Consider the following 26,075-nt stretch of genomic DNA (forward strand, 5'->3'; position numbering starts at 1 on the left):
CCCAGGCCCTGCCGAGAAGGGACAACACGAGTCTTGAAAAACCAGTTGAAGGCATGAAACCCGCATCTGGGTGAAAACCCCTGACCACCAACCAGCTGTGTACCAGCCGAGTCAGATCAGTTCTTCCAAGGAGGTGACAATGCACCTGCTGGAGGCCACTGTCTCCCCGCCTCAGGCAGAGCATTAGTGTCCACACAGAGGGAAGGGAAGGGAAGAAGCTTGAATTAAGTGCCTACTGTATGCGAGGCACCCTGCTAAGGACTTCACAAGTATTCACTCATCTGATCCTCATGATAACCTGAGGTTAGGGAGGTAGGTACTTAGTATTACTCTCGTTTTACAGTTAAGGAAATCGAGGCAGACACAAGTCAAGTGACTTGTCCAGGGTCACCCAGCTAGTAAGTGTCTAAGGCTGGATTTGAACTTGGCCCTTCCTGACTCCAGGAACCACCTAGCTGTCTTTGAGAGCTCACAGTTAGGACAGTGCCTCTGATTACAGGATTCACAGCAGCCCCAGCCTGATTCTGCCACCAGCTCCCCTCTCTGGACCTCAGTTTCCTCCTCTGTAAGATGAAAGGACCCTCTTAGAGGCCTTCTGGTCCATTCCCTTCAGGCCCAGAGAGAATTGACTTTCCCAGGTCAGATACATAAGGCAGAGGCACCATTTGAACCCAGGTCCTCGGACTTCAAAGCCAGAGATCTTTCCATTCCGTGATTCTGTACTAGGTGCTGTGGGGAATCAGGAGGGCCTAGGTTTGGGTCCCTGCCTTCAGAGACCAGTGAGGCACCCCACATCCAGTAACAGAGCCCAGAGCAGAAGGCAGACATTCACTAGTCCGATGGTGCAGGGGATGAGACCATCCCGGGCATCCCACCATCCCTCCTCCTTGGATGGATGACATGAGCAAAGGCTTCTGGGAGCCCCAGAAGGCTTTCTGCAGGAAGGACGATTTTAGCTCATCCTTGAAGCCAGAGCAGGCCGAGGGTGGGCTTCAGAAGAACGTCAGGCACATTTAGGGGTGGCAGAGGGGAGGTGGGGAGAGGCAGCCATGCACAGAGGAGACATAGAGAATGGGCCCTGGGTTCAAGTCCCACCATTGAGACACACTGGCTGGGTGGCTTGACTTCAGAGCCTGGATCTTACGCTTTGGTGGAGTCACTGACAGGCCTCTGTAGAGATGGGTCTGCACAGAGGGTTCCCTGCATCAACAGAATGGCTCTTCAGAACAACCAGAAGAAAATCCAGGGGACGGGAGCAAACTCGAGATACCAAGGTTCCACAGAAGGGCTCAAGGCTACGGAAAACCCCAGGATCGGGTGTCCGGCCCAGCCAGCTCCTGCCCTCCCAGGGCACACCATCAATCAACCAGTAAACACTGATTAAGCACCTACTGTCTGCCTGGCACTGTACCAGGTGCTGGGGATAGAAAAAGAGGGGAAAGACAGTCCCTGACCTCAGGGAGCACTCAGACGCCTAGGAGCCACGGTCCCCAAAAGCCTTCCCATCCCGTTCCTGAGTGAATCTCAGCCCAGCAGTTAGGACTTTAGGGCCCCTCCTGGAAGGATGACAGACATCGCAGTGTCTGAATCCTAAGGTATCCTTTCTCCTTTTCTTGGAGGATGAAGACATGACGGGGAAAGCAATACAAAGTATATTATTTAAAGAAAGAAAATCGTTCTGTTTCATCATTTGAGTATTCTTTGGAGTTCTTAAATGTACCCAGAAGCATCTGGGCAGAGGTCCAAAAACACATAATAAAAAGAGATGGCTAAGCAAAATAAATAAATGAATGAATGAATAAATAAATAAATAAATGAATGAATAAATAAATAAATAAATAAATAAGCAAATAAATGAATGAATGAATGAATAAATGAATAAATAAATAAATAAATGAATGAATGAATGAATAAATAAATATATATATGTATGTATGTATGTATTTATATTTAAAAAACAAAACCCGCAGATGAGCTGGCAAAACCTGCTGCTGCCCCACTTGGGTAAACCTCCCCTCCCCACATCTAAGTCCTTCTTTGCTGAATCTGTTTCTGGGTGTTGGGGATACTTGTCTCTATCAGTCTCCCTGCGGGTACACGCACACTCCCAGCCTTCTGCGTCAAGTCTCAATTGAGCGTGACTCGAAGGGGGAGTCACAAAAGCATCTTGAAGTTAGCCACAAGAACAGCAGGACGCCTCCCCGAGCCCCGAGGAGACAGCAGCAGCCTCAGCTTACTGACTGGGGCATCGAGGCGTGCCCCATGAGGCTAGGTGGGCAGTGAGTGTTCCAGACTCTGCCACAGCACATGCCGGTCCCTTTCTGTGGCTCCTGCCTGGCTATGTCTGGTGCCACCCCTGAAGGTGGGGGAGTGGGGCAGAATTTGGACGGCTCTCTCTCCATGCACTGTGCCGAGGCCAGAACCCCAGAGATGAGAGGTCTTGGGCACCCAGGGAGTGGAACCCCTAGGCTTAAGCAGGGCCCCAACAGGGAGGCCAGCGCAGCTGGTAGCAAGACCTCCTGGCCCCGTCTTCTCAAGGCGGTCACTATCCCGGTGCAGTCCTGTTCCCTCCCACTTCTCACTTTCAGTGGCATTAACTTGGGGAGAAGCCAAGTAGCTCAGGACAAATTGTCATAGGCAATCCTGGGGATGGCTCCTGCTCGACCCCACACTAATTATGGGTTAAAAAAGGTGAGGGGCCAGAAGAGACCATCCAGCCCAAACCCCTTATTTTGCTGAGGGAGGAAGAGAGGGAACACATTTATGAGCCGCCTCTGAGCCCTGGGCGCACTGAGCTCTACAAACATCCTCCCCTCAGATCCTCACAACAGTCTAGGAGGCAGGGAAAGAGGAAGGAGGAAGGGAGGAAGGGAGGGAGCAGGGAGGGGCTGTTGTGATCTCCATTTTACAGTGGGCATAACTGAGGCAGACAGAGGTCACTTGCTCAAGGTCACTCAGCTATCACATATCAGGCAGGATTTGAACCCATGAATTAAGGGGGAGCAGAACAAAGCCACCCACAGATCTGGAGCCTCAGGAAAGCTGCCAGATATTCTGTTGGGCTTAATTATTAATTATTTACTTAATTACTAATTACTTAGCCCAGTGTCTGGTACTTAACAGGTAACTGATAAATGTTTATCTATTGACTTTAAGAGTGTTCATCTACATATACAAGTTTGTGGAATTTCAGGAGGAGAAAGGGTCTCCAATTTCTTCCTGAGGCCTCCCCTTTGCAGCATTCTCATACCCTCCCCCACCTCAGCCTCACAAATGATCCATTTGTCTCTACTGGAAGGACTCCAGTAATGGAGAACCCTTCCACCACCCCACCTCCCACAAGCCAACCTGTCCAGCCTTGGGACGGCTCTAATTGCTAAGATTTTTTCCCTCATTTCCAATTGAAAACTGGCCTCTCCTCAGCATCTACCAGTTGCTCCTGAATCTGGCCTCTGGGCCCAGGCAGAAAACCTCCAACCAGTTTTTGAAATGGCAGGCTTTCAAGTCCTCAAAGGCAACTCTCATGCCCCACCCCAAGAGGGGTCCAAGGGCCAGCTAAGGCCCAAGGGCTGGATGCCTGGAAAAAAGCCAGTATCCAGGAAGGCCAGAAAGACCAGAGATCCCCAGGCCCACCCACCTGCTGCACAGCTCCAATATCATAGACAGCTGGTCCTCAACCTAGCCTGTACTAGACCTCTGAGGCTTGGGGGCAAAAACCAGTCTCAACAGGGGCAGGTTTGGGCCTGGAGAGGGATCCTGCCCTGGTGGCGGGTTCAGAGGTACAGGACAGTGGTCTCCTGCTGGCAGACCCTCACACCCAGCCTCCCTGAGGCTGGAAAGAAGGAGAAAGAAGCCTGAGGCTTTGACACCAACAAGCCCCTCTCCCATTTCTTGTCTTATTCTGCTTTTGGAAGGAAGTGCTTCTGGCCTCTTCCCTCCTGGCAGCATTTAAGCTGGGGGCTCCTTGGAACTGTTTTCTGTATGAATCCTGGGATCTGGTTGTTACCATAATATCCTAGAAACCTCCTTACAATGGTCTCAGTTCAGTAACTGCCTCCTTTTTCAGAAAGCATGCTGAGAAAGTGAGTGACCCATATGTAGAAGTAATAATAAGAATATTAATAATAATGATCACTAATATTTATGGAGGGCTTTAAGGTTTTAAATTTTATCTCATTATTTTCCTCACAACAACCCTGGGAGCTCGGTGCTATTATTATCCCCATCTTGCAGCTGAGGAAACTGAGGCAGGCAGAAGGCTGAGTGACTTGCCCAGGTCATATGGACAGTGACTAACTGAGGCTGGTCTTGAATTCAGGTCTTCCTGATTCCAGGTCCTGAGCTCTATCCAAAGCTCCAACTGGACCCTGTCACCCCCTAGCCAGTAAATTCTGATGGCTCCCTATTACCCTCAGAATCCAACCCAAAATCCCATTTGGGCTTTAAAGCTCATCACAGCCCAGCCCCACTTCCCTTTCCAGGCTTCCCCCACCTTGCTGCCCTCCCCCTCCTCTGTGATCCCCTGACTGTGGCCTCCTAGCTCCTCCCCCCATGAGACCCTCCCTCACCCAACCCTGAGGATTTTGCAATGGATTTTCCTCTCTGCCCCTTGGCTTTCTTCAAGCTCCAGCTTGTGGGACCTTGGGGGTTATCTCTGATTCATCTTCTCTATATCTTGTTCCATGTAGACTTTGCCCTCCCCCATGACAGGGCAGGGACTCTATCCCAATGACTAGAACACAGAAGGCACTTAATAAATGCATTCAGACTTGACTGGTCAGAAAAGAACATATAGGACAAACTTTAGGATGGTTTTAGACCCAAGCTGAGAATCAGAGGTACCTCAGAAGCCAACCAGCCCAACGCTGTCTCTTTACAAATGTGGAAACAGAGACCCAAGGTCATACAGGCAATGGAACAGATCCCGGTCCTCTTGACTTGAGCTGGTGCCTTCTGCTGGTCCACTCTGGCCCCCTGAACTAGCTTGACTGGAGATGGTCAGTCATGGGCACTGTCCCACCCGAGCGCCATCTGGATTCTCAACAGAAGCCTGGAAGATGGCTACACGGTCTGTAACTGCCACCTCCGTGCCTCACCACAGTCTGGATACTCTGTAAATGGAGCTCTGAGAAGGGCTTCTTTCCTTCTGGGGACACAGTCATTCTCCAGGAAATTGGGCTTATGGGTTTTCCTCTGAGTATTGGCTCACTTTTTTCTTAAGGGAAGAGGAAAGGTGGCCTGGTCAGGGAAGTTGGAAAAAAAGCTCTGTGGGTACTTTTCCCCTAAATATTACAGTTAGGCTCCCTAAATGTAGGTCCATCTAGTAAGTATTGTAGGGGTGCCAATTTGCTTTGAATGATCCCGAGGTAGCCTGCATGGCGGTGAGAATTGCCACTCCCAAAGTTACCCTATTGGGTGCTGCCACTTTCTCCAAGAAACTCCCATTAAAATGGCCCATTTTAGGCTAGAAGGCAGAAGCCCCGGGGAAACTGCTGGACAAAGGCCCCAGAACTGGCTGCTCTTCACCGTTCTGCCCCAGGACAGCTCTCTGATGACATCTGGCTACTATAAGACCCAAGCTGTTTATCTCCATTTTTAAGAAACAGCCATTTCTAGTAATGCAATCTTCTAGTTACATCACTGTGTTTTCTACAGCAAGTCTGTCATGTCAAAAATCACACTGGAAGTGGTTAGTCAACTCTCAGCCATCCCCATGGGAACATCCATGGGAATCTTGAGAGGGCTTTCTCCTGTCTTGCAGCCTGCTTCGAGGCTACCTCTACCAGCATTTAGGGAAAACAGTCTATTACATGTTAATCACGCCCTTACTCTGTGCCAGGCATAGGCAACAGCCTTCCCCACCAAAAGGATAAATTCTTTCAGGACAATCACCTCTCCATTGTGACCGTGGTTCCCTCAGTGGGCCTAATCACCCTACTGTGATCACACAGAATCAAAGAATTACAGAATGGAAGTGATCTCAGACATCATCTAGTTCAACCATTACCCAATCAGGAATCTCTTCCCCAGGGCTGGTCCTAGTAGCAGCCCATTTCTCTCAGGACTGCTTTAATTCACTGTTACGAATCAGGGTTCTTTTCTAACAGTGAAAAAGAATCTACCTTCCTGTAAAGCACTTACACAAATGTAAGTTATGAGTTAACACAGAGCCATCACTGGTTCTAATTGCACCCTCCCAAGTAGACAATATTTGAAGACAACAAGCACGTTCTTAGCACTAAGCCTTTTCTTCTCCTGTTTAAAACTCTCTGTTCCTCCATTTCACCCTTTATGCTCAGGTTTTGAGACCCACCAGCACCCTGGCTCACCTCCTCTGGACCACCTCCACCTCGCCAATATCCCTTCTGAACTATGGCCCCAGAACTCGGCACAGCAACCCCCATGTGGTCCAGCCAGAGCAGCGTGCGCAAGGAGGACCCTCAGCTCCCTTGTTCTAGGAACGTACCCTGTGATGAATTAGCTTTGGGGCTGCCAGATCAGGATGACTCAGGTTACACTTCATGTCCGCCCAGCCCTCTTGGCCATCTTTAAATAAACTGGTTAAGAAACAGGACTTGGATACGAAGCTTACATCACTGTGCTTCTCAGAAAACAAGCATCACCAGGCGTCTCCAATCTTGTCTTTGTCGGCCAGACTTTATCTCATTCCTCCATGACAAAATCCACTGCTGAGCATTAGTCTGCTGGTACAGGCTCTCCAGAGCTTTGGGGATCTTGAATCTGCCATCCCCCCTACTTTCTGTCTAGAGGGGGCTCTGAGAAGCTGCCTGTACATCACTGCCACTTAATGCTTTATTAGTCAACTTGAATGAAGGCCGAGATAAAACCTTCTCCAAAATGGTGGTGAGACAGAGGTAGATGGTGTAGTTAATAGCTACCTCGAATGTACTCCACTGAATAGAATTTAGCAAGCATTTATGGAGCACCTACAGTGTGCCAGACATTGTGCCAAGTATTGGGATGCAGAAACAAAACCAAACAGCCCCTGCCCTTGTGGAGCTTACATTCAATCAGAGGGAGTGGCAGGTATACATAGAAGTAAATACAACCTAACACAAAGCACGAGGCAAAGTTACTGTGTTGAGAGAGGAGGAGACGGTAGCAGGGGGAGGGACCGGGGAAGGCTTCATGGCAGAGGGGACACCTGAGCTTAGCTCTAAATGGAGTGAGGGAGTCTATGAGGCAGAATAAGGATGGAGGGCATCCCAGGCTTGGGGAAATAACCCGTGTGCAAAGGCATGGAAGGTAGGCCTAGGCCAGGGCTGGAATGAGGAACATGATGATGGCGGTGGGGGTGGTGGTGGTGGTGGAGGTGGGGGGTGGTGGAGGTGGAGGGGGGTGGGGGGTGGAGGTGGGGTGGTGGAGGTGGTGGTGGTGGTGGTGGTGGTGGTGGTGGTGGAGGTGGAGGTGGTGGGGGGGTGAAGGTGGTGGAGGTGGTGGTGGTGGTGGGGGTGGAGGTGGTGGAGGTGGGGGTGGTGGGGGTGGTGGGGTTGAGGTAAAGTGGATTCTCTCCTTGTTTTCTTACCAGCATCCTAGGTGGAAGGTGAAGGAACGCCATGTGCATTTGGCAAAGGGTCCAATCAGAGGGGAGAACAGACTGAGGAGAGGGGAGGCCCAGGCAGTCCGTTTTGCAGCATAATGGCATTTCCCATTGATGAATGTCCTGGGGAAGGAATCAGACTGCATTTCTGATGCATGACCCACATGCTCCAGCCAGATATGGAGGCTCCTGAGAAAGCTGATAAGAAGAAAATGGCCTCCCCTCCTGATAGAGAGGGGATACTGATACATACAATATGGGGTTTTGGGAATTCAGTTTGCTTAGCTAGGCATGTTTGTAGGTGGGGTTTTGCTTTTCCTGGCTTTCTTGATTGGTAAGTGGAAGGGAGAGAAGGTTTATCTGAAAATAAAGTAAAATTTAATGTTTTTGAAGAGAAGATATTGGCTTGGAGTCTTTCAGATCAAGTCAAAAGGCCTTTAAAAGGATGAGGGGGCCCCCACTGCCTGGTCTTCCCTCACAGGAAGTCACTGTGGACAGAAGCCATGACTCAGGGAGAACAGCAGGGTCTTTGGGTGATGAGCAGAGGAAGCTAAAATGTGTCCGAGACCCGGGTAGGGCTGGGAGAGGAAGTCAGAGCTGACCAGACTGACCAGAGATAGCTGGAGCCAACAAAGAGGAGCCCCCTCCAGGCACGTGTCCATCCATTACCCTTTGCAGTGGGTTACTGCAGTGGCTTCACTCAGGGCAATACAATTCATTCAGCGGATATTGATGAATAGCTGCTTAGGGCAGACTTGGAGGCCTGGGAAGGCCCTCCAGGGTGCCACCTAAGCCCCACAGAAGGAGGGAACCCCTCCCCACTAGCCCATTCTCCACAAGGAGTCATTCAGCCTGCAAGGGGGTGGAGCAGGGCTTCAGAGTTTGAGGCTGAGATCCCAGCCAGGCTACTACCTTCGCTGGCGTATCTGGGGGCCAGTTTCTGTCTGCTGCTGGGACCAGAAACTTGTGCTGGTTATGGGCATGAAGAAACAAGCCCATCCCTGGCCTGGCCCCGGCCCTAGAGTCTGAGGTGCCCACCCAGGTTTGGGTGACTCTCTCACTCCTCACGTTTCCTTCCAACCTAATGGTCTAGGAGGAGCCTGAGAATCACGGCAGCAGCCGGGCACAAGTCAGAGATGCATCGCTTCCAAACAGGCTTTACAGAATTAAAACCTGATCTTGACTGATGAAAGGTGACATGTTTTGAAAGAGCCCTCCCACTAAGAGTCCCCACATGGTCCCATTCTCATTCCTGGTGCACCAGTGGGGGCTGTCCCTGACCCTCCAATAATCCAAGGAGAGGGAGAGAAGAGAGGCCCAGGGGACAGGCTTCCCTACCTGATCTGGTCTGAGTCAGGATAAAGGTCTGGTTCAAGCCCAGCAATCCTGGAGGGAATAGAGGCCTCTGGGGCCCAGCTCAAGAAGACGCCCCTTGGGAGCAGTCCAGAGCAGCCAGTCTGGGACTGTTTGAGCCAGGGGAGTATCAGAGGGGCAGATTTTAGCTTCATAAAAGAACAGCTTGCCAGCAGTTGCCTCAAGGCAGCACAACACCCTTTCCCTTAGATGAGATGGGTGGCTGTGTTGCTGAGTAATCAGTGTGGTTTGATCTGGCCAGGTATGAGAGGCCTTGGCGTCAGAGGACATCCTACCTGGATGGCATCCTCTTTCATAGTTCTATTAGCTCAGGCGGGAGAAGACATTTCCAGGTCCATCACCCACTCTACTCATTCCTGTTACATACTGTGGCCCCCTTTCCCAACTAGCATACAGTTTCAGGATGGGCCTGAAGGGGAGAGGGGAGCTGGGCCACAAGAATGAGCCCAGGTGGAGCTGGGCCTCTAACACCATGACCAAGACTACCACCATGACCACGACTGCCACTATAGCCACCATGACTGCCACCATGGCCATCACTGCCACTATAGCCACTGCCACTGCCACCATGACCACCACCATGACCACCACTGCCACTATAGCCACTAACACTGCCACCATGACCACCACTGCCACTACAGCCACTAACACTGCCACCAGGGCCATCACTGCCACTACAGCCACTAACACTGCCACCATGGCCATCACTGCCACCATGACCACCACCATGACCACCACTGCCACTATAGCCACTAACACTGCCACCATGGCCATCACTGCCACCATGACCACCACCAGCAGCAGTAGCAGAAGCAGAACAGATTCCCACATCAACCCAAGGTCACTCAAAGCAAATGCCCTCTGGCACAGATGGCTCCTGCCAGGTCCCAGGCCGCCATCTTCTGTGCCAATGGGTGATGAGCCATGGAGTTCTTTGGGCTTCCTTTCCTTCCCCGCCTGCCCAAGGCAGATGCCTCCTTGACAGCAGATCAGACACTCCACAGAGAACAGAATTCTTGCTGCTAAAGCTTGTTGCATCCTTTGCCTTTTCATCCCCAGTGCCCAAAGTGACAGGTACTTCATGAGTACAAATAAGGACTTAATAGGCTAAGTACTTTACAGGTACTTAACAAAGGCTGGCTGATTGAATGACTGACTGTTAGACAATCCTTTGGACATCAAGAACTCAAGAAAGGCCCTTGACATATTAGGCAGCTGCCCTGTGGGGGGCTCTGGAGAGGACACATGCACAAAGAGTCAGCCAGGAATGGGTTGTGATCTGTGTCAGTGGAGGGAATGCCCTAATGGATGAGATCATGGAGCCAGGGGAGTATTTGAGAGGGTACTGGGAAAGAGGAATCTGCATGAAGGGAGGGGTCCCAAAGTGGATGACCTGGATGGTGAGAGATCACCTGAGAACTAATGAAGCTTCCAGAGAGAAGCTATCAAAATGGAGCAAGGCCAGGGGAGGGGGGATGGCTGTCTTCAAACAATCCATGGCTGTGTGGAAGAGAGATCAATGTGCCCAGTGCGTCTCCAGGGACTCCCCCCACTGGAACTGAGGGATACGTTACAGAGAAATGCATTTCAGGGAGTGAAAAGCGAGTACTTTGCTCCCCTCAGAGCAGGCAGAAAAAGTCGTGGACCACCTTGGGCAATGGGGAGTGCTCTGTTACTGTAGGATGCAAGCAGTCACTTGGGAACCACTGAGGAGCCTAGATCCAGAGCCAGAAGGGGCCTCAGAGGCCATCTACCCCAAAGCATCCATTTTACTGATGGGGCAACTGAAGCCAAGAGCGGGTCAGTGACTCGCCCAAGATCACCCGGGGAGCAGGTTCTTCCTCCGTCAGGGAAGTGGCTAGCCCAGGTAGCTTCTTCAGCACCTCCAACTCTCAGTTTACATAATATATTAATATTGTTGGAAGTGGGAGGATTTTGAGGAGAGCTGAGGACATCCTGATTTGTTGTTATAAACCACTGCTGGTGAATCTGTGAATGGTCCAGGAGGCATCCCTGTGATGCCCAGCTCAGCTCTGAGGATTGTGCCTCTGCTCTGATTCTTGGGTAAGACTTTGCCTGACCACAAGTCACTGGTGTAAAGTCCATGTCACTGCCTGAACACAGCTTGGAAATGGTTGTTTTCCAAAGGCTCGGTGCTAAACGCAAGTCTGCTTCACGGCGGTCAGCCGGATCTGACAAACATCCTCGAGGTTCCATTCACTGCCCATGCCAGCACCACCCCTCCCCCGCTCCATACCCCATACCTTCTCTGTGATATAGAAGTTGGAACTGTCTGCGTGCTGCAATGCAAAGGACTCGTGGTTGGCCAGTGTCCACCTTTGGAAGAGCACAGGGAGGGCATCAGTCAGTAAGCCCACAGGGTACCACAGGGTCGTGGGGATATTCTGGGGACGGGACCCTGACCAGGTCACTCTCGGTGACCCTGGCAGCTCTCCAGACTCTCAGTGGCAGACTGAGGGGTGTCTCCACACTGGGCGTTCCCTACTCCCCAGAATTTTAGATTTCCAGAGGTCCAGATTCTTTTCTTAAAAACGCCCTTGCCAGGCATCAATTGTAAGGCGATGTTTTTCAACAGACTATTAGACATGCCCAAGAAAAACAGGAAAACAAGAACAGGCCCAGTTCTGGCTGTTCTCAGCTGGGTATGGGGGCTTCAAGGGAAGACAAGAGACAAAGGCCAGAGCAGGCCCCAGCAGCCCTCACAATGCCCTGCTCTGGGACTATAAACAGCATCCCCAGGGAGGGAAGGGGACAAGTAATTATCTGCCCCCCAATGTATGGGCCAGGGTGTGATGCTGGGGTGCCAGGGTGCCACTTACCCATCACAAACCTCCTTTATTACTGCAGACAGTGGCTTCTTCTACAAGGTAACATAAGAAAAAAGAAAGCATTTGGTTAGACAAAGTCATGCCATCATTTTGAATGCAGAACTTAGGAAAGCTAATAAAATGCTATCCAATTAAACAAATAAGGTTTTTTATTTTTATTAGCTCTTATTTAACAATGGTTCCATTTCCCAAGTTCACAAGCGGCGCCCCTTCCCCTTCCCAGATGGCACCAGCCCAATAAATCCAATGTCCGCCATTTGCGGCCCTTTGTCACAAAGGCTCATCATCCGTGGCTGGTGGCATAGACTGAGTCAGGAGAACCTGAGTGTGAATCCTGTCTCGGGCACTTCTAGCTGTGTGAGCTTGAGCAAGGCACCTAGCCTCTCTCAGCCTTGAGTTCCTCATCCATAAGATGGGGACAATGGTGCTACATCTCCCAGAGCTATTGCAAAGATTAATAATAACACATGGGAAGCGATTTGTGAAGCTTCAAGTACCACAGACACGGTAGCAATGACAATGGTGGTGGGAAGAAGGGCCGGCGACTATGGCATGATGGAAAGAATTCTGCATCTGGGCTCAGCGGACTTGGGCTGAAATCCCTGCCCTGCCATCTACCACCATCTGTGTGATCGGGGTAGGTCACCCATGCTCTCTGGGCCTGGAAGGGGTGGACTGGATGGTTCCGAGGTCCCTGCCTGCTCTAAGTCTAGGCTCTGGGGACAGTCCAGGCACATAAGCATTGTCCACGGCTGGCAGCATCAACATGGGACAGACATGTGGGTTTCCTGCACAGTCACGAAGGCGGAAAGAGCTCCTGGACTTCCCGAGCAGCCCGGCTGAGCCGCCCAGAACAAATGAGCCTTGGAGTAAACAGTTTGTTCTAGCTGAAGGCAAGCTCGACATCAAGCAGTTTTGAATTAGAATATGTGCTCAATCAAACGTGTCCTTCCATGAGCTCAGCTGGACAAAGTGGCTGGACCCTGTCCATGAGGCTCCCCAAATAAACACAGGCCATCCATTACCTCACCATAAATCTGGAGCTGGAAAGGACCTAAGAGGTCGCCAGCCTGATTCCTTCATTTTACAGGCGAAGACATTGAGATCCAGGGAAACTTCAATGGCTTTTCCAAAATCACCCAGTTAGCAAGCATCATAAGCAGGATCTGAACCCAGGCCCTCTCATCCAGAGCCAATGTATCCTTGAGTTCCAGCAGGCCTCTATGGTTCCCTTTCATGGAACAGTGCAGGACACACACATGGGGCCACCTGAGGGTAGGGGAGCTGTGCTGCCGGATATCAGATGTCAAGCTGTATCCCTCCATTCCCCTTCCCCAAAGGAAAGAATAACAGTAATCACTGCTCTCAGGCTTCCAAAGTGGAAAGGAACATGAATGCTATTACTCTCATCTTCCGGATGAGGAAACTGAGGGTCCGAGATGGCGCCTGACCAAGCCACACAGCTGAGTGTCAGCTGAGGCCAGGACTCGGGCCCAGGACGCCTCACACCCTGCCCTGGCTCTCCAATGGATGGCTCTCCTGCTTTCAGAGCTCTCTCACGACTTACAAGCCTCCATCACCATCCCCAGAATAATGGGCCCCTTGACCTTGCTCCAAGGTTCAGACACACAGCCTTTGCCTTACCCGACAGGAGAGCTGGCCCGCTCCAGCAGCTCCCTCCAGGGACATTTTGTGTGGGTGGTAATCAACCTTGGGGGCTCCGCAGGCACTATCTCTAATGCTACCTTTTCAGAACAAACAAAAAGCTAATGAACAAACAGGACATTCTGGATAAAGCTTTCCCAAACAAATCCTTTGCAGATGTGCACAGCTGTAGGAAGCCGCCAGACGTCAGCCGGCAGGGCGCCATCGTTCCCTGCACAGAATCGCCAGCGCTCAGCATTCAGCCTAGGTTCCTGGACCTGTCTGGGCTCTCGGCCTTGAAAGCCCCTCTCCCTGCCCTTTGGAGGGGCTCACTCTTTCCCAGGTCCTTCCACGTAAGTGGGCGGGACTGAAGAAAAGATGGAGCTGGGTAAGGAACCCTTGCCTGGGCAAGAAGACAAAAACGCTCAACAGCTTCCCTGCCTGTCCACATTTCTTTTTAAAGCCTCGACTCTTAAGGGCTAATGGTGCTTATCGTGACTGCAACAGACAAGCTACCTTTTTATTGTTGACTTTGAGACAGGGAGTCAGGGGGAGAGATTGGTTTAAAGGTGCAAACATGGCAGACACATCCAGAAGGATTTCCTGACTCTCCTCAGGGATCCTGCACACAGATTCCCACAGATCATCATAGACATTAGAGGCCCTTCTGCTCCAACCTGTCAGCTTCCCTGATGTGTGGTCACACAGTCCCCACTCAGAGACTTAGAGCCATGGGGAGCTCCCCCCCCCCCAAGGCAGCCCTCTCCACCTTGCTACTGACTCCAGCACCTGAGACAGTTTTCCTTATCTAGGAAGCCAAAATCTGCTTTCCAGCATTGTTACTCATCGTTCACGGTTCTGCCCCCTGGGGAGAAGCAGAACAAGTCTGAGCCCTCTGTACTCCAAAACAATCACCACGTTTCTCTGGCTTCTCTTCTCCAGACCAAATATCCCTGGTTCTTCTAACCAATCCTCATGTGACACACTTGGTTGGTACCTAGGCTCCTTCTTCTGGCACGTTCCAGTGTGCTGATGCCTCTCCTAGAGTGTGATGCCCAGGAGGGAGCCCAGGGCTCTGGCTGGGCCCTGTCCCAGGGCCTTTGAGTTCATTACAGAATCAATCACAAATCCATGCTTCTAAGAGTCTTTCCAGAGAGGAGGACCCAACTATCCATCAGCTCCTGGTGGGGTGGAGGAGTAGGGAGTTGGGTTCTTAACCCTCCTTCTCTTTTCAAAACAAAATGCTGGCAGCCGCAGGTCAGTATATGAAGCCTGAGTGCTCCCGAAGTCAAGCACTTGCTGGAACCTCTAATCCACCATCCCCAGGAGGCTTTTTCAATTGCCCCAATGCCCTAAGAAGGCTCAGCTGAGAGCCAGGCCTTCTCTCCAAGCCTATGTCAGGAAGTTAACACATGGCCCCAGTAACCTCCAGGGAGCTGAGAAGCTGTGGGCCTGGAGACCCTCCAGAAGAGGAATGTGTCCTAAAGTCAGGGAGACAGACTCGGGGGAGTCCTCATCACTAACGCATTAAGAAGCATTTGGTAAACGCCTACCGTGTGCTGGGCATGGGAATTCACAAACCAACGAAAGGGTTCCTGCCCTCAAGGACCTGCAGAGGAGACAGCACCCACATATTAGGGCGAGTACAAAAGACACACACGGTGAATTTAGAAATCAAGGGCACAGGAGGGGCATCGAAGGTAGCGCCCAAGTGAATTTGTTCCAAACATACTTTTTAACTAGAAACAAAGACCCTGAGAAAGAAAAGGAATGTCTTTCGGTTTTCTTTCAAGTCCCTTTTGATGGTAGGTTTTTTCTTTTAAAAATGGCTTATGAAGTGTTTTTCAAGGATGAGCAGCATTGATCATAGAATGCAAGGAATTGAAAGGACTTTAGAAATCATTGAGGACCTTGGCCCCCCAATTTTATACATAAAGTGAGGCCCAGAGAGGGAAGGGATGAGCCTAAAGTCACCCAAATGTCACTTCTTCCAAGAAGCCCTCCAGGCTAGAGATGATCTCTTCTGCCTCTCAGATCCTGGTGCTTCCAACTCCTCTAAGCTGCTTCTTGGATCCCAATTCTGATTCTGGTCATCCATGTGAATGCCTGGGTTCAGTCTGGCTTCCAGCACTTTCCAGCTGTGTGACCGTGGGCAGGAGACCTCTCTCTGGGTGATGCTCGTCTGCTGTTCACTGTAGGCTGTGGGGTCCACGCCTCGGTGCCACACGGTGGTGCTGGTAGATGTTTGTACTGAAGTCATGGGCCCTTGTTTCCTTGGACAACTTAAGGACAACAAAGGAGCTTTGGAATTTCCCCCAAATAAGCCGGTCTGTTCTCCTGCTGTCCAATTTGAGGCTCAGTCCATGGTCCCCAGTCCTGCTTTTCCTCCACACACATACTGTCGGACGAGTTCATTGAGATGCGTGTTGAAACCAGGGCAGTGAACATTTTTCACTCACTTGGTCTTTCCTGGGTAGAAGGACGGGCCAGCCTTGACCCCTCCAGGAGGCTCTGCAGGACCCTGGGGTTGGAAGCCATCCACTCAGTGTGGCCCTGGAGGGCCCCATCAACCCCAGAGAACCCCTCCTTGACCCTGACTCTGCCCTGGAGTTCCTCCATCACAGTGGTAAGCACCTTTGGCAGGGACACATCTCCCTGTGTTATCCCTTGCCAGGTATTTATCAACAGAGAATCAATAAGCAGGTTATTATTAATGTTAGACCTTCTAAGACTCATGAATGAATGTTTTTCATGTACAGATGGGAGGCATTTAAAAAAATTCTCTGTCTCTTGGTCTCTCTCCATCTGACTGTCTCTCTCTATCTCTGTCTCTTTCTCTCCCAATTAAGCATCTCTATAAACCTCAACACATCCAAAGCAGAGGCCACAGTCTTCTCCTTTAAGCCCACACTTCCACAAAACCTGCCCCAGTTCTGCTAAGGGCACCTCCATCCTCCCAGTAGCCCAGACTCAAACCACTGAATCATCCTGGGTTTTTCCCTCTCTCTCACATCCCATATCCAAAAAAAGGCTAACAGAATTTTAGGCTCAGAAGTGACCTGAGTATCCCGCTGGGCTAGCCCATACCAGAACAGGAATCCCTCCTACATATAACATGTGAAACTGTCATTCAGCCTCTTTTTGAAGACCTTCAAGAAGGGGGAGGAGGCCCCCACCTCCCAGGCAATCCACTCCATGCTGGGGCAGCTCTAATGTCAGAAAGTTTTGGTTTTTTCCCTGACATTGAGCCTAATTTTTTTCTCTTTGTAATATCCTCTCTCCCCACAGCTTCCAACTCTGCCTTCTGAGGCCAAACAGAACAATGAGAGCTTTTGAATCCTTGAGCACAGGCTTGCCCATCCCCTTCCATCCATCCCCCACCTTTTGTCTTCCCTTCTCCAGGCCAAACCGTCCCGGGTACTTCAGCTGATGGAGCTCACACAAAAACCTTCCACTCACCTGCCTCTCGGTTCCAAGCCTGGCCAATTCTCCCTCTATGGGAGGGAGCCTTTTTGCTTCCTATTTACTCACCAAGAAACAAGATTCTCAGAGTCCAAATCTAGCACTCTCACCACTGCATCTTCATGCTCACACTTCCTTTCTTCTGGTTTCCTAGTAGAACTTCCTTTGAAAAAATCTCCACCTTATTATACAGTCAGTGACCAGGAAGTCACAAGTCCCAAACACAGTAGTAACAGTCAGGATGATGAGCATCGTTTTTGTGTATGGTGTATCCCAAACTCTCACTCGCACTCAAGGGACGGCTGACCAAGTTTTGATTGAGTGTAATAGATAATTATGCTCTATAACAACAAACAATATGAGGAATGGCTAGAGTGTGGGCAGACTCGCAGGACCTGAAGCCGAGTGAAGCAGCTAAACCAGGAAAGGAAAAGGCAGGGAAGAAGCATTTATTAAGCACCTACAGTGTGCCGGGCTCTGTGTCAAGCACTTTACAATTATTTTCTAACCTAATCCGCACAACAACATTGGGATTTAGATGGTTACTATCCCCATTTTACAGATGAGGAAACTGGGGCAGATGGAGGTTAAGTGACTTGCTCAGGGTCACACAGCTGGTAAGTGTCTGAGGCTAAATTTGAACTCAGGAATTCCTCACTCCGGGCCTGGAGCCCTGAGTCACCTAGCTGCCAAGACACACAATGATGATAATATCAATGGAAAAAATAACAGCAATGACAACTCAAAACCCCCAAACCCTGAAGCCTGAATGCTGGGTAAATATTATGATCAAGGCTGGCCTAAAGGAGGGAGGGGAAAACTCCATTTCTCTCCTTTATTTGCAGAGGTGGGAGACTCTGTTAGGGAACATGCCATACACGGTCATACTTTCCTCCTTCCCTTCCCTTCCCTTCCCTTCCCTTCCCTTCCCTTCCCTTCCCTTCCCTTCCCTTCCCTTCCCTTCCCTTCCCTTCCCTTCCCTTCCCTTCCTTCCTTCTTTCCTTCCTTTCTTCCTTCGTTCCTTCATTCCTTCGTTCCTTCCCTCCTTCCCTCCCTTCCTCCCTCCCTTCCTATCTTCCTTCTTTCCTCCCTTCTTTCCTTTCATCCAACCTCCTTCCCTCCCTTCCTTCTTTCCTTCCTTCCCTTCCTTCTTTCCTTCCTCCCTTGTTTCTTCTCATCCTCCCTCCCTTGCTTCCTTCCTTCCTTCCTTCTTTCCTTTCTTCCTTCCTCCCTTCCTTCCTTCCTCCTTGTTCTTTCCTCTCCTTCTTTCTTTCCTTCCTTCCTCCCCTCCTTCTTCCTTCTTCCTTCCTCTTTCTTTCCTTCCTTCCTTCCTCTTTCCTTCCTCCTCCTTTCTTCCTTCCTCCCTTCTTTCCTTTTGTCCCCTCCTCCTTCCCTTCCTTCCTTCCTCCCTTCTTTCCTTTCTTCCTCCTCCTTCCTTCCTTCCCTTGTTTCTTTCCTTCCTTCCTTCCTCCCTCCCTTCTTTCCTTCCTCCCTCCCTTCTTTCCTTTCTTCCTTCCTCCTTTCTTTCCTTCCTTCCTTCCTCTTTCCCTTCCTCCCTTCCTTTCTTCCTTCCTCCCTTCTTTCCTTTTGTCCTCCCTCCCTCCTTCCCTTCCTTCCTTCCCCCCTTCTTTCCTTTCATCCTCCCTCCCTCCCTTCCTTCTTTCCCTCCCTCCATTCCTTCCTCCTTCCCTTCTTTCCTCCTTCCCTCCTTCCTTCCTTCCTTCCTTCCTTCCTTCCTTCCTTCCTTCCTTTCTTCCTTCCTTCCTCCCTTCTTTCCCTTCATCCTCCTTCCCTCCCTTCCTCCTTTCCCTCCCTCCCTTCTTTCCTTCCTTCCTTCCTCTGTTCTTCCTTTCCTTCCTGTGTTCTGGCCTGGGGTGCTGACAGCAGCAGTATTGCCTTAGGGAGATGGGGTAGGCAGAGAAGAGCCCAAAGGGAAAGGGTCAGCCCAGCTGTGATATGGCAGCTGATTCTTTCCTGCCTGAGCCCTTTCGCCCATGGGGGGTGGGGTAGGGGCTTCACCACTGCCTGCCCTGGCTCCCCCAGGGAGCAATGTTGGAAGGTGCTGTGGAGCAGAAGACAGCATGAATCCCCCTTCCAAGCTCCCCTGAGCTCTCCCCTGAGCTCCCCAACGTCCTCACGGATTCCCCAGTGCTCAGAGGGTGTCTCGTGCATAGTCTCAATGGCACAGGCCTGGTCTGCAGAGTGGAGGCAGCACCGGCCAGGGGTATGGGAGCTGACTTTGCAGTAAGATGTGGGTTCCAATCCTGCCTTTGCTGCTTCCTACTAGAGTGACCTTAGGCAAGTCATTGAATATCGTGGACCTGGGTTTGCACCTTGATAAAATTAAGGGCAGAATTCCGTGGCCTCTGGGGGCCTCTTTGGCTCCAGCAGCACGAGCCCATCAGGGCTCCCTCCGTATACATCCAATCGTTATGGCACCAATGACTTTTTTCCTTGTTCAGGAAATGTCAGCAAGCAAAAGGAGAAGTCTTTTTTGGGGGGAAGGGGCAAGGTGGAAGGATAGGGCGAGTGGAAGAACTTTCCTGAGGTCACAGCAGGCTGAATGTGCCTTCCCTCCAAGTCCAGGTCAGCTCTCCAGAATCTTGTTGGCTGATTCCCCAGTTAAGGGTCTCACCCCTCTGTACAGGTTCTGGCATGCCTCTGCCTCCCCTCCCAGCCTCTCAGGTCCAGGAGCTTTCTTCAGTTCTCAGCCTGACTGTTACTTTCTACAAAAAGCCTCCTGTGGGGCCTTGCTGGCATCCCCCGGATTTGGAGGCTCCAGGGCACTAGCTTGAGATCCAGAGGGGATCTCACAATTCCCCTTCACTGTTCAGCTGAGGAAACTGAGGCCGGCCTAGAGAGAGTTCACCCGGGAGTTAAGTGTCAGAGGCAGGGTTTGACCCCAGCGGCTCAGACGCCAGAGCTAAGGCCTTTCCCTAGTACCTCGTTCAACCGCCCCCCAAAGGTCCTTATCTGCGTGCGCTCACTGCCCTGCGTTGTTTTAAAGTCATTCGGCACAGTGGCCCTCTCCTTCCCTGGTCCTACTCCATTGCCTTCTCATCCTGGGTGCCCGCGGTGTTTACTAGGCGTTCTGATCAACCAGACCATTTAGCCCTTGCTTGTGAAACGCCTCCTATTTGCTGTGCAGCTGTTTCACATGTGTTAGTCTCATCTTGTTAAGGCTGCATGCTCAGCCCATGCTGGAGACACAGGAAGCAGCAGCCCATGCCCATTTGTGTGTTAATTAAGGCTTTACACCGCCCCCCCCAAATCTAAGTTTCTTTTACAGGGACTTGGACTGTTTCCCTGTGTTTGAATTCTTGGCTGTTGTCATACTGTTTTATAGTTTGTTAATAGGAAAGAGAGAGAGAGAGAGAGAGAAAGAGAGAGAAGAGAGAGAGAGAGAGAGAGAGAGAGAGAGAGAGAGAGAGAGAGAGAAGAGAGAGAGAGAGAGAGAGAAGACAGAGAAAGAGACACAGAGAGAGGTAAGATAGAAACGGGGGGAGGGAAGGAGGGGGAGAGTGAGAGAGACAGAGAGGGAGAGGTAAGATAAAAACAGAGGGAGGGAGGGAAGAAGAGAGAGACAGAGAGAGAGATAAGACACAGACAGACAGATTCAGAGAAATATTGGGGTGGGGTTGGGGAATAAATATTGCAGCAAGGTCCCAAGGTAGGGGGAAGGCATGGGATGAAGAGCATCGGGGGATAGCACAGACACTTGTCCTAAATATGAAAAATCCCATTAAAAAGATAGAGAGAGAACAGCAGATAACTTGCAAAGCCATGGTGGGGGAAGCCTTCTTAAATAAGGGATAGAAAGGGTCTTAAAAGATAAAGTAGATAATTCAGACTGCAAAAAATTGGAAAGTTTTTTGCACAAACAAAATCAGTAGAAAAGATGTCATTTTGGAGGAAAATGCATTTATAGGAAATTAACAAAAGTCTGACCATCAAGATATCTAGGGAACTGATACAAATATATGAGAATAAGAGGCACAGAAAAACAGTCAAAGGCTATGAACAGGTAGAAATGTAAGAAGAAGAAATGTGAGCTATCAATAACCACATGAAAAATATTTTACATCATGAATAGTAGGAGAAATGAAAATCAAAACCACTCTGAGGTTTCACCTCACAGGTTGACAAAAATGGTAAACGTTACCTAGGAAGAGAGTAACACAATACCCCATCAATGAGGTCTGAATTGGACTGACCATTTTGAAAATTCATTTGGAAGTATGTCCTTGATCGCTGACCTGTACCTATATTTTGACCTGGTGATGTCACTACCAGACCTACAGCCTATGGGGGTCAATCAGAATGAGAAAGGTCCTATATAAACAAACCTATTTGTAGCAACACTTTTTGTACTGGCAAATGAGTAGAAACAAAGCGAGTGCCATCTCTCAGGGAATGGCTGTCATTGTGGCATAGAAAGGTGATGTGATGATATTATCATCCCTTAAGAAAATATGAATATGAAAAATGGAGAGAAATTTGGGAAGTCTTGTAGGAACTGATGTTGAGTGACTCAGAGGAGAACTGGAAGAACCCGTCTGAATGCTCCTTCTCAGTTGCCATTGCTGGCTCTTCATTTACATCATGCCTGCTCCTATGGGTATACCCCAGAGCTCTGTCCTGGGCCCTCTTTATCTCCCCCTACTCTATTTTGCTTGGTGATCTCAATTAGCGGAGATTCAATTACCTCTATGCAGATGATTCTCAGACCTGTTTATCTACCCTAACCTCTCTTCTGGACTCCAATCTCATATCTCCCACTGCCTGTTGGATATCTTGAACTGGTTGTCCTGTAGACATCTCAAACTCAACATGTCTAAAACTGAACTGGTTATCTTTCTCCTGAAAGCCCCTCCCCATCCAAACTTCTCTATTACTGTGGAGGTTACCCCCATCCTCCCAAGGCGTCATCTTCATCTCCTCATTCTCTCTCTCACCACCACCCTTCATGTACAATCTGTTGCAAAAGCTTCTCTTTTCTACCTTCTGAGCATCTTTCACATGCCCCCTGCTTCTCTGCTCTGGCCCTCCATGCCTCACACCTGGTCTATTGCTGCAGCTCGAGGGTCTGCCTGTCTTGTCTCTACCCACTCCAGTCTACCCTCTGTTCAGCCACTATGGCTGATTTCACTAAAGCACAGTGTGGCCACACCAGACTCATTCAGTAAACTCCAGCGTTCCCTGGTATCTACAGGATCAGTAGAAAACCCAGTCTTGGCTCTTAAAGCCCTTCCCAGCCCGACTCCTTCCTACCTTTCCAGTCTTCTTATGTCTCACTCCCTCCACCCAGTCCACAATCCCGTGACAATGGGCTTTTCACTCCATCTCTCAGTTTCAGATATTCTCCCTAGCTGTCCCCTCTGCCTGGAACTCTCTCTCCTCATCCCTCCCTCCTAGATTCCCAGGCTCCTTTCAAGACTGTCTTCTACCTGACCCCCCTAATTGTTCCTGCCTGCCTTCTAAGATTATCTACAATTTCTCCCATCTGTAATTTGCTCGTATGTATTTGTTTGCACGTTGTCTCTCTCTCAGAGACTGTAAGCTTCCTGAGAGCAGGGACTGTCTTTTACTCAAAGGAGATCATATTTATCAAGTGCTTAGCACGGTGGCACTAGTAGGCACTACATATGCTTATTCCTCTTCCCTTTCCCTTCCTCCCCATTTCTTTGTAACTCCAGCATTCAGTAGAATCCTTGACACGTAGTAGGTGCTATGTAGATACTTGTTCCCCTCCCCCACCTCATTCTTTGGCACATAATAAGTGCTTAAAAAATACTTCTTGACTTGTCTAGAGACACAGGCTCAAAGAGAGTCAAATAACATAAAGCAAATCCACCCAAATTGTCCACATTTCAATACAGCAACAACAAAAACTAGGAAGAAATGATAGAGAAATTACATTCAAAATAACTACAGAACAAATAAAATATTTTACAGGAAACCAACCCAGGCACATGTCAGATGTCTATAAATAGAGCAGCAAAACACCCTCTACAGAAACAAAGGGAGACACAATAATTAGAGGGATATTCTGAGGGACATGGACAGACTTGCAAGAGACTGATGCAGAGGGGAAGAATCTAAACCAAGCAAGCGCTCTGTAATACAAAGACTGCACTCATGAAGGTGGAAAGAACCCGACAGACAATGCAGCCCAACTTCGGGTCCTTGCACTCTGTGTTGATGGAGAGGAGCGAATGCCCCTCCCACCTTCCTTCCTTCCCTGGAGAGGTGGGGACTGTGGGTGCAGAATGCTGCCTGCGCTCTCCAACATGGCAGCTGGATCCGTTGGTCTTCGTGAGAAAAAAAAAGGCTCCCTGGCTGGATTGGGGAGGGTTAGATATGAAAATGACTCAGATGGAAAAATGAAGGCATCAGTAAAATGATGGAAAAGGAGAGCATCTCTCCGCCTTCTTCACTGGCCATTCGCTTGTTTGCTGTCTTGGCAGACGTGCGCAGAGCCACCACGTGGCTTTCATCTAAAACACTCTACTTTCCCTCCTCTCAGCTGGGAGAAGTAGTGCTCAGTCCACGACCAGATCCAAAGCAAAGAGAACATTTGGGACATCAAAAAGCCTCATAGTTTCACTACTCAGAGGGGCCCCCTGAGGTTGAACTGGAATGGATAAGTATAGACAAAAACATCTGTCGGAAGGATGGGCAAAGAACGACCTGAAAGCTGGAAACCACTAGCAAACCTCTTTTACAAGAACTGTTCAGGGCCTTTCCCTCCTGCAAGGATAGAGCCCTGCTTCCCAAATATTTCAAGAGAAATAAAAAAGGGCCAGAGAGCAAGTGGGGGTTAGGCCCTGTCTCTAAATTCAATGGTGAGCAAGGCTTCCCCAAGCATGGTGCCCAAGCACAAGGCAGTTTTGATGGACTGCTGATGGTAGAGAGTCAAACTGCCCACTCATATTGGTCCTCACAACATCCATAGGGTGGCGGTGACCATGGGCCTGGCATTTGTTCCCAAGAACTGCCTCAAGAACAAATTAACTGCTGCTGTCAGTGGAGGGAGCACATGGAGTCAGGAACACTCAGCTCCTGGGTTCAAATCCAGCCTCAGACACTTATTAGCCATGTGACCCTGGGCAAGTCACTTCACCCTGATTGACTCATTTTCTTCATCTATAAAATGAGCTGGAGAAGGAAACAGCCAACCACTCCGGTGTCTTTGCCAACAAAACCCCAAATGGGGTCACAGAGAGTTAGACCTGACTGGAACAATTCAGTAACAACAACTCCATGACAAACTTCTGTTTTTGCTTGAGCAGCTTCCAGGCATACCCCGTGAGGCACAGAGTTAGGTTTTCTGGGGTTTTGACCAAAGGTTTGAAATCAAGTTTTGTTCTAGAAACACAAAGACTTGGGTTCAGCACCTAAGCTTACTATCTGAGTGACCCTAGGCAAGTCAACTCAACCAGCCTGGGCTTTACTTCCCTCATCTGTAAAGTGGGGATAATAATGCCTGCAGTACCCATTCCACAGGAGTGCTTCCAAGGTCAAAAGAGAGGATGTAAAATGATTTTTTTCACATTTAAATTCCTCTATCTATCAGTCCCTCAATCTGTCTCTGAGACACTGGGGAGCTTCCCAGGACATCCACCTGATGGCCCTCTTCATCTTCCCTGTAAGTTGCTGCCTTCCACCATCAGAAGCAAAGTGCCTTGAGGACAGGGACTTGTGTTTGTATCATCAGTACACAAGCCAGCCATCAGGGAAAGTGCTTTAAAAATGTGCCCTAAACTAAACTGAATTTATAGAGCAGAGTTATAGGGCTGGCATAATATGGGATACTGACATATCTGGTCAATTTAGAGGGTCTTTGCCCCCAGCATCTGACATTTGTAGGGCTAAACCCTGGCATAGAGCCATGATCAGCATTGTTAATGCAAGAAACAAGCTTCAAGAAGGCAACCACACCTTCAAATCCGCCCACTAGACAAGAGCCCCTTTGGGCCAAGACCCCAAGACACAGGGACACTGCTTCTCTGAGCAGGAAGAGCTCCCCTGGTAGGTAGGAGCTGGGCTAAGAAAGTGTGCCATGCTATTTAAACTAATTATGCTAAATATGTAGGGGGTGAGCTCTCTTGTTTCCGTGCTAGTGAAGGAACACAGCTGCTGTGTCAGCACCCTATGAACTTCGTCACCCCAGCGCAAGGCCCTGGTAGCTCATTCCTAGGTCCATCTCTGCCTGGGCGGCTATCATTTTGATCATTGTAATTCTGGGACTTCCTTAATTAAAGCCCACGTTCATGTGGCCATAACTAAATTCCTGCAGACACAGAGTTCTCCGTGCACACCATCTGTTATGGAGATCCTGCAGCCTGCACACTCTGGCTTCATAAATACCATTGACTATTAAACATCTCTTCTAGCTTCATATGCTCTTTTCTCAAACACATGCCCAGGTAGCACCAGGACCCAATTTCCCCAAAAACCCTATGTCTGAGAGGCTGGCTACTGGAGACATCATTATTCTTTTTCCAGGGAATAGAAGATAATTGAAGGCAACCAGAGACAATGGTAGAGACCTGGCTAATCTCAGCTCAGACAGATCGCGGTCCCATCCTGCTTTGAGGCTCTGGCCCATCAGATGTCCCTGGTCTCCCCACAGCTGCTTCTCCTTGAGCCCATCTGAATCTGGAGATTTTGAGCTGAATGACCATCCCCACGATCTCTTGGCCAGAAATCACCCGGGTGTCACTTTAGCAAGCATCCCCTCCAGATAAGGAAAGTTACATACCACATGCTTGTTAATTGAAAAAAAAATTTGGAGAAACAAAGTCACATAGTGCCTTCTCTGCTATGGGCCCACACAGACAGAACGCCAGGCTCTGTTTACAGGGCCTCCTTCCAAAAAGGAGAGCTCCCTGGACCAAGACACTGATGCATGCAGGCAAGGTTCTTTTCAAGATGAACCCTGGCTGTGTTTCCTCCCCTTTCTCCCCAGCCCCTGGACCAGCCATGAGATCATCGTGTCCCCACTTCTTGCCCAGCAAATCCTGCAAGATCATAGCTTTAGGCCAGAAGCAATAAAGCCTCACTTGGAAAGCAATTTAAAAAAATGCTCAGAGAACACTTAAGTGGAAGGACTCGGCCTCAGAGGCTGAGGTTGCTATGGCACCATCAGGATGATGCTGAGAAAGAACGATGCCCCTGCTCTG

At 49.8% G+C, this 26,075-nt stretch overlaps 1 protein-coding gene across 8 annotated transcripts in view; it reads right to left on the reverse strand.

The window, feature by feature from the left end:
- The window catches only part of ELMO1 (engulfment and cell motility 1), a 411,711-nt gene that overhangs the window by 308,719 nt on the left and 76,917 nt on the right, over positions 1-26,075 (reverse strand). For 5 of the 8 annotated variants that reach the window (XM_078152030.1, XM_020964349.2, XM_020964351.2 and 2 more), the window contains exons 3-5: positions 11,776-11,816; positions 11,200-11,272; positions 7,547-7,684 (exon numbers count right to left, since the gene is read on the reverse strand). The exons of 1 other annotated variant lie outside the window; for it this stretch is intronic. In XM_078152030.1, the coding sequence (XP_078008156.1) occupies positions 7,547-7,684; positions 11,200-11,272; positions 11,776-11,816 (252 nt within the window). Of the gene's footprint in view, positions 1-6,466; positions 6,558-7,546; positions 7,685-11,199; positions 11,273-11,775; positions 11,817-26,075 lie in introns of all 8 variants that reach the window. 2 more of the 8 variants (XM_078152029.1, XM_078152031.1) reach the window with 2 other exon arrangements.

This window comes from Phascolarctos cinereus, unplaced genomic scaffold, assembly GCF_003287225.1.
Source record: "Phascolarctos cinereus isolate Bilbo 61053 unplaced genomic scaffold, phaCin_HiC Scaffold_4;HRSCAF=312, whole genome shotgun sequence".
Classification (NCBI taxonomy): domain Eukaryota; kingdom Metazoa; phylum Chordata; class Mammalia; order Diprotodontia; family Phascolarctidae; genus Phascolarctos; species Phascolarctos cinereus.